Consider the following 13,398-nt stretch of genomic DNA (forward strand, 5'->3'; position numbering starts at 1 on the left):
ATGGTAATCTGTGTAACCTATTTAGAGTCCCCACGTCGCCATCTATCTCCACTGACAAAAAGATACGATACCGATCTGGCTGAGCTAAGTCTATCTGTCTTGTGTCATCCTCTACTCCTTATTTTATTTAGTTCTTTTAGCAGATGTTTTTATCCAGAGCGACTTACAGTTAGTGCATTCGTCTTAAGATAGCTTGGTGTGACAACCACATATCACAGGCATAGAAAGTACATTTTTCCTTAATATCGTAGCTATCAGTAGAGTCAGAGCTAGAAAGGGGGGTTTAAGTGCAAGTGCTGGTTAAGGAGGAGGGTTATTTAAGATGCTGTTTGAAAAGGTAGGGTTTCAGATGTTTTCGGAAGATGGGCAGGGACTCTGCTTCATGGATGTCATGGGGTGGGGCTGAGTGGCCAAGTGGTTTGGGGTAAAAGGGATGGTTGTATGTGTTCTTTTTTTATAGAGGCATGTGTAGCTAGTGTATGTTGGGTGAGTTACTTTTGCAGATGGTATTCTGTGTACAGATCTATGTCTAGATTCATGTCTATCTTTATCCTTATCTTAGTGAGAGCCTATTCTTAGGGCAGGAAAATATACAGCTGCATTGTATCAGTTAGAACACACACGTTTCACTAGTACTATCAGTGTTGGGGAGTAGTGAGCTACATGTAGTTCAGCTAGTAGTTTAACTCCATTTTGCGGTAGCCTAGTGGTAGTTGAACTAAATTCAAATCTAGGTAGTGTTTTCAGTAGTTAATGACCTTTTTGCCATGCAGCTTACTACTGGAACTACACACTACTGTTTTAGCTCAAATAAAATCTGGGTAAGTTGGCAATCCTTTTCTTTCTTTTCGCCATCACACCTGCCTAATTCTCACTTGAAACATTTGTTTTGTGTTTAATAGGCTAAATGACACATTCTGTTAACATATGACCCCAATTGCCATTGCAATTTGTAGTCATTTCAGATTTCCATATAATCATTTTTCAAATTAAACTATATTTTTCCTTGGGTAGCTTTAGTGTAGTTTAGCTTCTTCCAGTGTGAAGTAATTGGTAGTTTGGTGAACTACATTTTCAGAGTAGCTTCCCCAACACTGCACACTACATGTTAATGTGTTCTTTCTACATATAGAAGAGGGTCTGTAGCCTAGGGTGGTCTAAGTCGCTGCCAATGAAAAAAAAAATTACGCTGCAGCATGGGTTCAACCACGAGATCCACTGCTATTTCAGCACACTCTCTACCTTTCTTTTCTGTCAATATTCTATCCAACAAACAAAAAATATAGAAGGAGTGAGGCTTCCTGGGATTTAGCTGTCTGGCCTGGCCTGACGGATGGGGGCTAAGTGGTGAGGTTGTGAAACAGTTACAGTGGTGATGATGATAACACACCCCTCTACACTCGCAAGGCAGAGTGTCAATGATGACTAGTAGCAGGGCTAGTTTAATCCAGGACAGTCATTATTACATAAGACGCCGCAGCAGCACCCCCTGTAAGGCAAGACAAAGGCACCCAGATAATTGGGAACTGGTGTCACATGTTGTTGCGGAATTGGAGAGACAGAGGGAAAGTGAGGACGATATAGGTGGAGAGAGAAAAATAATGGATGGAAAGTATGACGAGAGATTGGACGATAAAATGGAGGGAAAGAGCACGAGAGAGTGTGTGGTAAGGGGAATAGAAAATAAGTTATCGAAAACGTTTTAAATCAAAGACATGCCTTCAAGCCTGCAGAGCAGGAGCCCTTAGATTCCCTTCATCAAAGGAAGTGGAGATCGAGGATGGCATTTTGATGATGAGTGTACGGGGGTGTCATGGTAGTTCACATTCACCATTAGGCATCAAACGGAAGAAAATGGATTGAAAGAGGGAGGGTGCTACCTGAACTTGTCCAAGAATAAATGATTGTTTTCATTTTTCATTGCAAAACATGTTGCTAGAGTGTGCCCTAATGAATACAACCCTTGTAATGGGATGCAGCTATTATAGTATGTGTCCACTGTATCGCAATGTATTTTTTTCATACAGCACACCCTGCAACATGCCATTTCAGTGTTCCTTTTTTTTTTACCTTTAGCTTATTTAGTAAATATTTTCTTAACTCTATTTCTTGAACTGCATTGTTGGTTAAGGACTTGTAAGTAAGCATTTCACGGTAAGGTCTCCACCTGTTGTATTCGGCGCATGTGACAAATAAAATTTGATTTAATTTGTAATATGTCATCTGCCAGTGAAGCCATAGTCACGGCATAAAAAAATGGTTTGAGTTGCTAAAGCTGCTGATTCTATTAGAATGGGTACCAGTCTGTTTTTGCTCTCTTGCCAACATGTTTGGTGTGACATTGAGTCAAAAGGAGTAGGCACAAACAGTTCTGGGAATAGGCTATAATACTATCACAAACTTACAATCAATCAATCGTATTAATTTGTATAGTAGTTATTTTGAGTGGATCCATATGGGGTGTTGGGACAGATGGATGGAATTCCATTACCATGGTGTCGTCTTAGCAACAGCATCTTAGAGCTGCTGACTCATTGGCTCATAGCAGTGTGTTGACTGCAGTTCAGGATATCCCACTCACTGTCCCCTTTGGACATGCTGAAATCGCCACAGCCCTGAAAGACGATTTCTTTTCAAAGTTTACTGCTAACCGCTACTTCTGTTATCTTCCACACAAATAGTTAAGTTGAAATGAATTAAACAACCGTTAAATTTAGAACATACTTTGTCACGCTATAACATGGAGGGCTAAATGTGTCTGAGTGGCTTTGGGGTTATTGGATACACTACATCTATTCTCTAGCTCTACATAGCTTATAATATCTCTGATGTCTCCCACGAAGATGTTCAAATGGGGAAGGTCCCCAGTTTATAAGTATGGGCTGGACTGTATATGGGCTGGGCACGCGTTGAAATGTTCATTCTATAGCGTGCTGTGTAGTCTGTCTACTTTATTTATTTTTATTTTATTTAACCTTTTATTTATCCAGGTTTTTCTCATTGAGATAACATCTCTTTTCCAAGAGAGACCTGGTCCAATAGCAGCAGGGGGAACAACGTTTCAGACAAAACAACTTACATACACTAACACAACATTAAACAAAACTATAAACACACATACAGTTCACATACTTGACTAAAAACAGCTGTCCTAAAGACAATTACACTCTTCTATGATATATACATTGATCAAGTGTTTAAACTCCACCAACAAAACTAGATCATCAAATTTGAAATGTTCAGGAGAGAATTCCAGGACCACGGAGCTGAGTAACTAAAACTATTTCTACCATGTCCTGTTCTAATTTTTGCTACTGTTAGAAGCAAATGAGAATGGGACCGTAATTGATATTTATTTACCGACCTGACTAAAAAAGAACAGAGATAAAATGGCATTTTACCCAATATGGCCTTAGAAATCAGTATATACAGTGAGGGGAAAAAAGTATTTGATCCCCTGCTGATTTTGTACGTTTGCCCACTGACAAAGAAATTATCAGTCTATAATTTTAATGGTAGGTTTATTTGAACAGTGAGAGACAGAATAACAACAACAAAAAATCCAGAAAAACACATGTCAAAAATGTTATAAATTGATTTGCATTAAAATTATAGAATGATAATTTCTTTGTCAGTGGGAAACGCATGTCAAAAATGTTATAAATTGATTTGCATTAAAATTATAGAATGATCATTTCTTTGTCAGTGGGCAAACGTACAAAATCAGCAGGGGATCAAATACTTTTTTCCCTCACTGTACCAGTGTTTAAGCCTACGCAAGGTCAATGACGACCAGCCAACATTGCTGTAGAGATCACAATGATGTGTTAGACGGTTTTGATTTGTAATGAACCTGAGGGCCGCATGATATACTGAATCAAGTGCTCTCAAGGTAGTGGTTGAGGCCTGCATATACAGTTGAAGTTGGAAGTTTACATACACCTTAGCCAAATACATTTAAACTCAGTTTTTCACAATTCCTGACATTTAATCCTAGTCAAAATTCCCTGTCTTAGGTCAGTTAGGATCACCTTTTTATTTTAAGAATGTGAAATGTCAGAATAATAGTAGAGAGTATGATTTATTTCAGCTTTTATTTCTTTCAACACATTCCCAGTGGATCAGAAGTTTACATACACTCAATTAGTATTTGGTTGCATTGCCTTTAAATTGTTGAACTTGGGTCAAATGTTTCGGGTAGCCTTCCACAAGCTTCCCACAATAAGTTGGGTGAATTTTGGCCCATTCCTCCTGACAGAGCTGGTGTAACTGAGTCAGGTTTGTAGGCCTTCTTGCTCGCACACACATTTTCAGTTCTGCCAACAAATGTTCTATAGTATTGAGGTCATTTTGCCACAACTTTGGAAGTATGCTTGGAGTCATTGTCCATTTGGAAGACCCATTTGCGACCAAGCTTTAACTTCCTGACTCATGTCTTGAGATGTTGCTTCAATATATCGACATAATTTTCCTTCCTCATGAGGCCATCTATTTTGTGAAGTGCACCAGTCCCTCCTGCAGCAAAGCACCCCCACAACACGATGCTGCCACCCCGTGCTTCACGGTTGGGATGTTGTTCCTCGGCTTGCAAGCCTCCCCCTTTTTCCTCCAAACATAACGATGGTCATTGTGGCCAAACAGTTTTATTTTTGTTTCATCAGACCAGAGGACATTTTCCCAAAAAGTATGATCTTTGTCCCCATGTGCAGTTGCAAACCGTAGTCTGGCTTTTTTATGGCGGTTTTGGAGCAGTGGCTTCTTCCTTGCTGAGCGGCCTTTCAGGTTATGTCGATATAGTTTTACTGTGGATATAGATACTTTTGTACATGTTTCCTCCAGCATCTTCACAAGGTCCTTTGCTGTTGTTCTGGGGTTGATTTGCACTTTTCGCACCAAAGTACTTCATCTTTAGGAGACAGAACGCGTCTCCTTCCTGAGCGGTATGGCGGCTGCGTGGTCCCATGGTGTTTATACTTGCATACTATTGTTTGTACAGATGAATGTGGTACCTTCAGGCGTTTGGAAATTGCTCCCAAGGATGAACCAGACTTGTGGAGGTCTACAATTGAACCAGACTTGTGGAGGTCTTGGCTGATTTCTTTTGATTTTCCCATGTTGTCAAGCAAAGAGGCACTGATTTTGAAGGTAGGCCTTGAAATACATCCACAGGTATATCTCCAATTGACTCAAATGATGTCAATTAGCCTATCAGAAGCTTCTAAAGCCATGACATCATTTTCTGGAATTTTCCAAGCTGTTTAAAGGCACAGTCAACTTAGTGTATGTAAACTTCTGACCCACTCGAAATGTGATAGTGAATTAGAAGTGAAATTACTTGTGTCATGCACAAAGTAGATGTCCTAACCAACTTGCCAAAACTGTAGTTTGTTAACAAGACATTTGTGGAGTGGTCGAAAAAACAAGTTTAAATGACTCCAACCTAAGTGTATGTAAACTTCCGACTTGAACTGTATATAACATCACTAAAATCTAAACCGCCAGCAATGTACATCGTACCAGCTCCTTCCTGGCCTCCAAAGAAAAACAAGCCTTATGCCGGTAATAAAAACCTATTTTCAGCTTGAGCTTCCTTATCAAGTTCTCTAGATGCACAGTGAAGCTCAGCTTATCATCAACCTACACACCCAAATATTTGTACACTTTAACTTGCTCTATAGTATATCCAGCCAATGTAGCAATGACATGATTAGTAACATGGCTGTCATTTGAAAATATCATGCATTTTGTTTTACCAAAATTTAGAACCAGCTTTAAATCATACAGATTCTGTTGTATGATGTTAAATGCTCTTTGGGCATTTTCAAAAGCTAAAGATAAACTACTACCACTTGAATAAAGAACAGTATCATCTGCATAAAAATGAACATCCGCTGTTTCAATAAGATCCCCAATGTTGTTGATATACAAAATGAACTACAGTGGGCCCAAAATAGAACCTTGTGGAACACCTGAGCACACCTCTATGGACTCAGATTTACAACCATCCGCCATTACACATTGTGTACGATTTGATAGGTAATTTATAAACCAATCTAGAGTATGACCAGTAATTCCACAACATTTTAACCTTTGCACTAACACAGCATGTTCCGCGGTGTCAAAAGCCTTTCGACAAATCAATAAAGACAGACACACAATGTAACTTCTTGTCAAGAGCACAGTGGATGTCATTTAAAACCTTCAATGTTGCTGAAACTGTGCTGTGGCCAGACCTAAAACCTGATTGCATTCCATTTAAGATGATGTTTTCTTGGAAGTAGGTCTTTAGAACTGCCTACTAACTAAGGACTCCAGTACCTTTGACAGTACAGACAATTTTGATATGGGTTGATAGTTGTCAAGTAGCGAAGGATCTCCACCTTTCAGGAGAGGCAGTACAAAATCAGATTTCCATAACTTGGGGATTTCCTTAACATCAAGCGTGAGGTTAAAAATACATGTTAAGGGGGGAGCAATGATGTCTCCAGCTAGGTGTAGGAAGCAGGGGTCTAGTTCATCAGGGCCAGGGGAATTTTCCATCAATTTCTTTTAGGGCTTTACACACATCTGAAACAGAGAAGGATGAAAAGGAGAACCTGGTGAAGGAGTGCACAGGGGTGTCAGGTAAATTCATAGGGGGCTCAGTTATACCTTTGACCTTTTCATAAACTGCCTGCATCTAAAAAAAAATGCTGATTCTGAAAAGCTTTAAGAATGGATTGCATTTTATTGTGAGGTACTAGCTAGTTGCCTATAATTCCTTTTTAGTTTTTATTGGCTATTCAAAAAGGCAACTATAATTTATTTAATTATACTGTTTTTGTAAGTGACCCACATGTGGAAAGCCCCAACATCTTTGAGTGCACTCTTTGAAGGGGACTTGAGGGAGGGAGGGAGGGTGGGTGTTGGTAGAGTTTATCATCTTCCTGCTAGTGGGATCAGGAACAATGTCTGGAAGTGAGTCTAGCCCCTGTAAATGTCCTGTCCTCGAGCCACTGGAACAACTGCCACCACCTCTAGAGAGCAGCTGCCTGCTTTGTTCTCTCCTACTTTAGTAGAGCATATGAACACCTTTAGACCTACATGGACTGGGTATAACAACTCTTACAACATGGCTGGATTCTTCCCACTGCCATACACTTGTGCAGGTGCAGTACTTTTTTACTTGTCTGGCTTATCTCTGTTTTTTCTCTACCACACCAACGCTCTCTCTTTCTCTCTCTCTCTATGTTTCTCTCCTCTCTTCCGATCTCTCTCCTTGCACATCTTCCTCACTCGTCTGTTGAAAATGGGGCAAAGCAACACTAGTCTGTCTGTGTCTCAGAGGAACATGTCTGTTAGCCCAGAGGAAGTGTGTGGGTGTGTGTGTGGGGGTCTCTTCTCAACATTTTTTCACGGGGGAGGACTCGGAAAAAAGGTCTCAGATAATAAACAATAACCTTTTTTTATTGACTAGCGTGGCTAGCTAACTGTGGCTAATGTAATGTCATTTCCTTTGCCACAGTGAAGATGAAAAGATAATCAACATTCAGAAAACATTGTGGTCAAGACAGAATCCGGCAGTCCCACTAATAAGCCCACTTAAAGTCAGTAAACAAGACAATATAATTGTATCCCTAATAATTGTACTATCGAATGACTCAGGCATTCTATTCTTTCTGACATTGCCGAAGAATGATCAGAAATGACCTCACTAATGATCGACAATGACAATTTACATCACCCTGCTCTTCTGCTGTCTCATCACCGGGACACCCTCTGCATACAGACGCCTTCTTACTGGCCTGCTACGCTAGACGCATCCCTTTTGCAGACTGAGATGCTCTTATTCATTTAAATGAAATCTGAGCAAAAGCACCCCCGGGCTCCACTATTTTCAAGATTTCGCCGCACAGCCCCGCTGGACAGCAATAAGGTGACTCTGCTCATGCCGGCAAAAAGTTACACATCCAATGTAGCAGGTAAAAAACCTACCCGACGCCCCATATGTAACTAGCTCCTATTTAGCCATGTCCTCGTGCATACAGGACACCATATGCAGAATATGCAGTAGTGAACCTTTCTGACAGCCATAACAAACTCATGAACTTCCTAGTTTACCTGCTTAATGGTATAGGCGCGGTGCAATGTTAGCTGGCACCAGCGACACTCTCTGTGACTCGAGTCTTGTTTGTTGTGTTCACACCGTCCACCCTCATCCTTTAGACAAGTGTTACTGATGATACAAGCCCCTAAGGCGGCGCGAGGTCAGGAGTACTGTCACTCCAGCAGGCTGGTTGTAAGGCTAGACATTAGATTTGACTGGGTTAACTTCGTGCTCACACACACAGACACACGCTCCTTGTTTGGGAGTCCATATGACTAAAGGGACTGTATTTCTAAGTCTTCAAAAAAACTGAGGGACAGTTAAAATTAATGAAATGATTAGCAAAATGCACCTATGATCAACAACCAATTTGACAGAGCTTGAATCATTTTTTTAAGAATAATGGACTAATGTTGCACAATCCAGGTGTGGAAAGCTCGTCGAGACTTACCCGGAAAGACTCACAGCTGTAATCGTTGCCAAAGGTGATTCTAACATGTATTGACTCGGGGTTGAATACTTATTATAAGTAAATTCGATATTTATGTATTTCATTTTCAATAAATTTGCAAAAATGTCTAAACATTTTCACTTTGTCATTTTGGGGTATTGTGTGTAGATGGGTGAGAAAAAATATACATTTTAATCCATTTTAAATTCACACTGTAACACAAAAAAAAAGTTGAATAAGTAAAATGGTAAGAATACTTTCTGAAGGCACTGTACATACTAGTAACTGCTCCCTATTGTGCAGTGTCATGGCTTCTGTTTTGCTGATGTGGGAAAAACATACTTGCTTGAATATACAGTGGGGCCCGAAATTATTGACACCCTTCATAAAGATGAGCAATAATGACTGTGTAAAATAAATAATTAAAATACTGAGCTTTAATGTATGCAAAAAAAAGGTGAAATTATATATTTTTTATACTATTACAAAACTAGGGGTCAAAATGATTGACACTCCTAAATATTCTTATAAATAAGTATTTGGTCCCATATTCCTAGCATATTCCTTACATGAAGCTTGTGACTCCCATGAGGCTGAAAGAAAATGTTATAATTTCCTGTCATAAATTTTAAAAAATATGACATGTTTATATGCTATCCGGGGGGCCCGATCTCTGGGGGGACCACTGTCCCCAAAAGCTTGTTGGCTGTGGGGGTGTGGGGGGTGCTACGCCAGTGAAAATGACACTACATTATTTACAATTTCATTTCTATTGGGCACAAAATAATCTGAAACACAACCAAAATGAACTGAAAATGCATCCAACAAGTTTGTAGAGTCACAAGCTTGATGTAGTCATTGCATGCTAGGAATATGGGACCAAATTCCTTTACCACCTGCATCACTCGAACTACTCTTCAACCGATTGTAACAACACATTTTATGGAATAGCATCATGAGACTCACATAGAGTCAAGTAGGCCTACTGCAATTTACTCGAAAAAGAGAGGGGGATAGAGAGAGATTGGAGGGGGATCTTATGTCCATATCAAGCTGAGTCAGAGGACCTGAGTCAGCCAAACTGCTAGCGTCAGACATGTGGCCGCCGCCCACCTGTAATGTGGCAGGTAGTTCACTCGCCGACGCCCACACGCACCCTCGAATAGAGGATGGCTAATTTTTGCTTCTCCACAGTGGCATGTTGTCTCGTCCAACCCCCCCCCCATTCTACTGATGTGGAGGAAGGAGAAGAGGGAAGACCGAGTATCTATGGAAACACAGCGAGCTTGTTGATTTGTGGCAGATTTGGTGCATTCCCTTTGGGTGCCTGGAGTTATAACAGGATTAGACAGAGAATCTGAAGAGGAGTGTCGTTAAAAAGAGTGATCTATTTCTTTGTCTCTGTCTTGCATGGTGTGTCTGCCCCGTCTTTATTCACAGGACAGATGTTGAGAAAATACCTCGTTAGCAATGTGTGCCTCCACATTATTGCACCGAGAACCCGCTGCCATTGATCAGAGGAGATGTAATCAGAGACATTCATTGAGATGACAAGGTCTGTTTGGCTGAGTACAACTGTTCACAACAGACACCATCCAAACAGTACATCTGGAAGAAAGGCCCTGGTTGTGTCCAAAATGGTACACTATTAATTTTATGGGCCCTGGTCAAAAGTAGTGCACTATATACAGCGCCTTCAGAAAGTATTCACACCCCTTGACTTTTTCTACATTGTGTTGTGTTACAGCCTGAATTTAAAATGGATTAAATTGAGATTTCTGTCACTGGCCTACACACTGGCCCCATAATGTCAAAGTGTAATTATGTTTTTCAAAAATTGTACAAATTAATTAAAAATGAAAAGCTGAAATGTCGAGTCATTAAATATTTTACCCGTTTGTTATGGCAAGCCAAAATAAGCTCAGGAGTAAAAATGTGCTTAACAAATCGCACAATAAGTTGCATGGACTCACTTTGTATGCAATAATAGTGTTTAACATATTTTTGAAAGCCTACGTTATCTCTGTACCCCACACATACAATTATCTGTAAAATCCCTCAGTCGAGCAGTGAATTTCAAACACAGATTCAATCACAAAGACCAGGGATGTTTTTCAATGCCTCGCAAAGAAGGGTACGTATTGGTAGATATTTATTTTTATTTTTTTTAAAGCAGACGTTGAATGTCCCTTTGAGCATGGTGAAGTTATTAATTACACTTTAGATGGTGTATCAATACACCCAGTCACTACAAAGATACTTCCTAACTCTGTTGCCGGGGAGGAAGGAAACCGCTCAGGGATTTCACAATGAGGCCAATGGTGACTTTAAAACAGTTTGAGTTTAATGGCTGTGATAGGAGAAAACTGGGGATGGATCAACAACATTGTAGTTACTCCACAATACTAACCTAAATGACATAGTGAAAAGAATGAAGCCTGTACAGAATACAACATTTTCCAAAACATGCATCCTGTTTGCAATAAGGCACTAAAGTAATGCTGCAAAAAATGTGGCAAAGAAATTCACTTTATGTCCTGAATACAAAGCGTTATGTTTGGAGCAAATCCAACACAACACCTTACTGAGTACCACTTTTCATATTTTCAAGCATGGTGGTGGCTGCATCATGTTATGGTAATGCTTGTCATCAGCAAGGACTAGGGAGTTTTCTTAGGATAAAAATAAAAGGAATAGCTCTAAGCTTTCCAACAGACACCGGAAGAGAAATTCACATTTCAGCAGGACAATTAACTAAAACACAAGGCCAAATATAAACTGGAGTTGCTTACCAAGACAACATTGAATGTATCTGAGTGGCCTAGTTACAGTTATGACCTAAATCAGTTTGAAAATATATGTCAAGACTTGACAATGGCTGTCTAGCAATGATCAACAACCAACGCGACAGCTTGAAGAATTTTAAAGAGTAATGTGCAGATATTATACATCCAGGTGTGCAAAGGTCTTAGAGACTTACCCAGAAATACTCACATCTGTAATCACTGCCAAAGCTGATTTTAACATTTAAAACTATATAGAGAATAGGATGCCATTTTGGACGTAGACCTCTCCATAAAACCTACAGTTCATTCAACCTCTGCAACAGGGATATGTAGCTATTCCAGGTCTTTATTTGTTGTTTTCTCTCTTTCTTTATGCCGTTTGTTCCTCTCCTTAATCCTCATCCAGTTGTTCAAACGGCCTTAAGTGTCTCGTCTAGTATTTAATCCCCTTCGCTATGCCTGTTTGGCTGTAGCTAGCTGCTCAGAGAGACAGAGCGAGACAAATCTGAGAGTGTAGTTAGGTGGCACAGAAGAAATACAGAGTTGCTGTACATAAAGTTTAGGGATTCACTATACCTGCTTCAAATGGAGCAGTGGGTGAATATGTGAAGGCTAAAGTCGACTGTCAATAGTGAGATAAACAAACATATGGGGAGAGAGACACTCATGTGCCTCACACAAAGAGAGAGACATAAACAGATATTTAGGCTTAAATGGAAATGGTGTGGGTTCCCCATTAATGATACCAAGGGAAGGCAAAGTACATGACATTTGAAACAGCCACTGACTGGTTTGCTGAATGACTGGCTGGTTGCACTGACTAACTGACTGGTTGACTGAATGGTTGCATCCAACTGGAGATAAACCGTAGAAACAGATCAGAGGCATCAAAATCTCACAGTTTGCGCAACCACAGATCATGATGTCGTAATGTAGGCATATAAGTTGTTTTAGGGGCGATTTGCTTTGATGGACATTTTATTCGTAGGCATGGCCATAGTACGCTAACCACATAACTAACAGCTAGCATCTGGCGAGGTTGGGGTTGCCATGGCAACAGAAGCAAAGGGAGCGTAGGATGCTTTCTGCCGCAGCCATCCAGCGAACCAGTAAGGATGCATGTTGAGACTAGATGAGGGAGGGAGGGAGGGAGGGAGGGAGGGGAGTGCTTTTTTTCGTGTGTGAGTGAGGGGTGGAGAGAGACCAGAGGAAGTGTATATGTGTGTGAGAGGGAGAGAAAGAAACCCGTATTAGTATGATTCCCCCAAACAGATTAGTATACCCAATTCATCTCATGCTGGGATATGACTTCAGGGAAACTGTCAACACATGCAAACTGTCAATTTCATGTAACAACATCCTGTTGCTGGAAATGAGTGTCACAGTGAATCATATTTGACATCATCATTATGTCTGACAGCATTGTCATCATCATTTATAGCTGGATTAGCTATTCTCAGCTCGGCAGTCGTTGAATTGTACCAACAGTATAGAACATTCAAGTATACATTGCATTTCATCAAATTATTTGATCATATCTATTTATATGCGTTTTAATCATCTTAACATCTCATGGTTGCCAATAAGCAAAAATATTTGCATTTGATATTGATGTTTTAAGATGGATCACATTTCTGTGAAGCATGTTATTTAATTCATTTGCCTGGTATTTGTTTAAGGCGATAGATTGAAGCACGCTCCCGTCTATTCATTTCCTTTTTAATACAATACTTGGATCTCATAATAATATTATGCAGAACAAATTCCACTTAGTCTTATCTTTTGTATATATATCACTGATAATTATCTGGGAGGTGTATTTAGTGTTAGGATCCTTGATGAAACACGTTGGTCCATATTCACAAAGTGTGTCAGAGTAGGAGTGCTGGTCAGGTCCCCTTTGTTCTTTTAACCTCATTCATTATAATCTAAAAGTCTAAACTGATGTTAGATCAGCACTCCTACTCTGAGACGCTTGCTACATAGTGCTAAATCTGTTGATACAGTGTTGTTTATTATGCAGTATTATACACTGTATTAATAGACAGCTCAGAAGGTATAAATAGCAGCCTGGA

At 40.0% G+C, this 13,398-nt stretch overlaps 1 protein-coding gene across 4 annotated transcripts in view; it reads left to right on the plus strand.

The window, feature by feature from the left end:
• LOC106567356 (protein kinase C zeta type) overlaps positions 1-13,398 on the plus strand; it is a 135,997-nt gene that overhangs the window by 60,754 nt on the left and 61,845 nt on the right. Inside the window, exon 1 of one of the 4 annotated variants that reach the window (XM_014136503.2) lies at positions 7,004-7,148. The exons of the other annotated variants lie outside the window; for them this stretch is intronic. Within the exon in view, the coding sequence (XP_013991978.1) occupies positions 7,064-7,148 (85 nt within the window). The 5' untranslated portion in view covers positions 7,004-7,063. Of the gene's footprint in view, positions 1-7,003; positions 7,149-13,398 lie in introns of those variants that run through there. 4 annotated transcript variants of the gene reach the window in all.

The sequence above is a fragment of the Salmo salar genome, chromosome ssa13 (genome assembly GCF_905237065.1).
Source record: "Salmo salar chromosome ssa13, Ssal_v3.1, whole genome shotgun sequence".
In the NCBI taxonomy this organism is placed as follows: domain Eukaryota; kingdom Metazoa; phylum Chordata; class Actinopteri; order Salmoniformes; family Salmonidae; genus Salmo; species Salmo salar.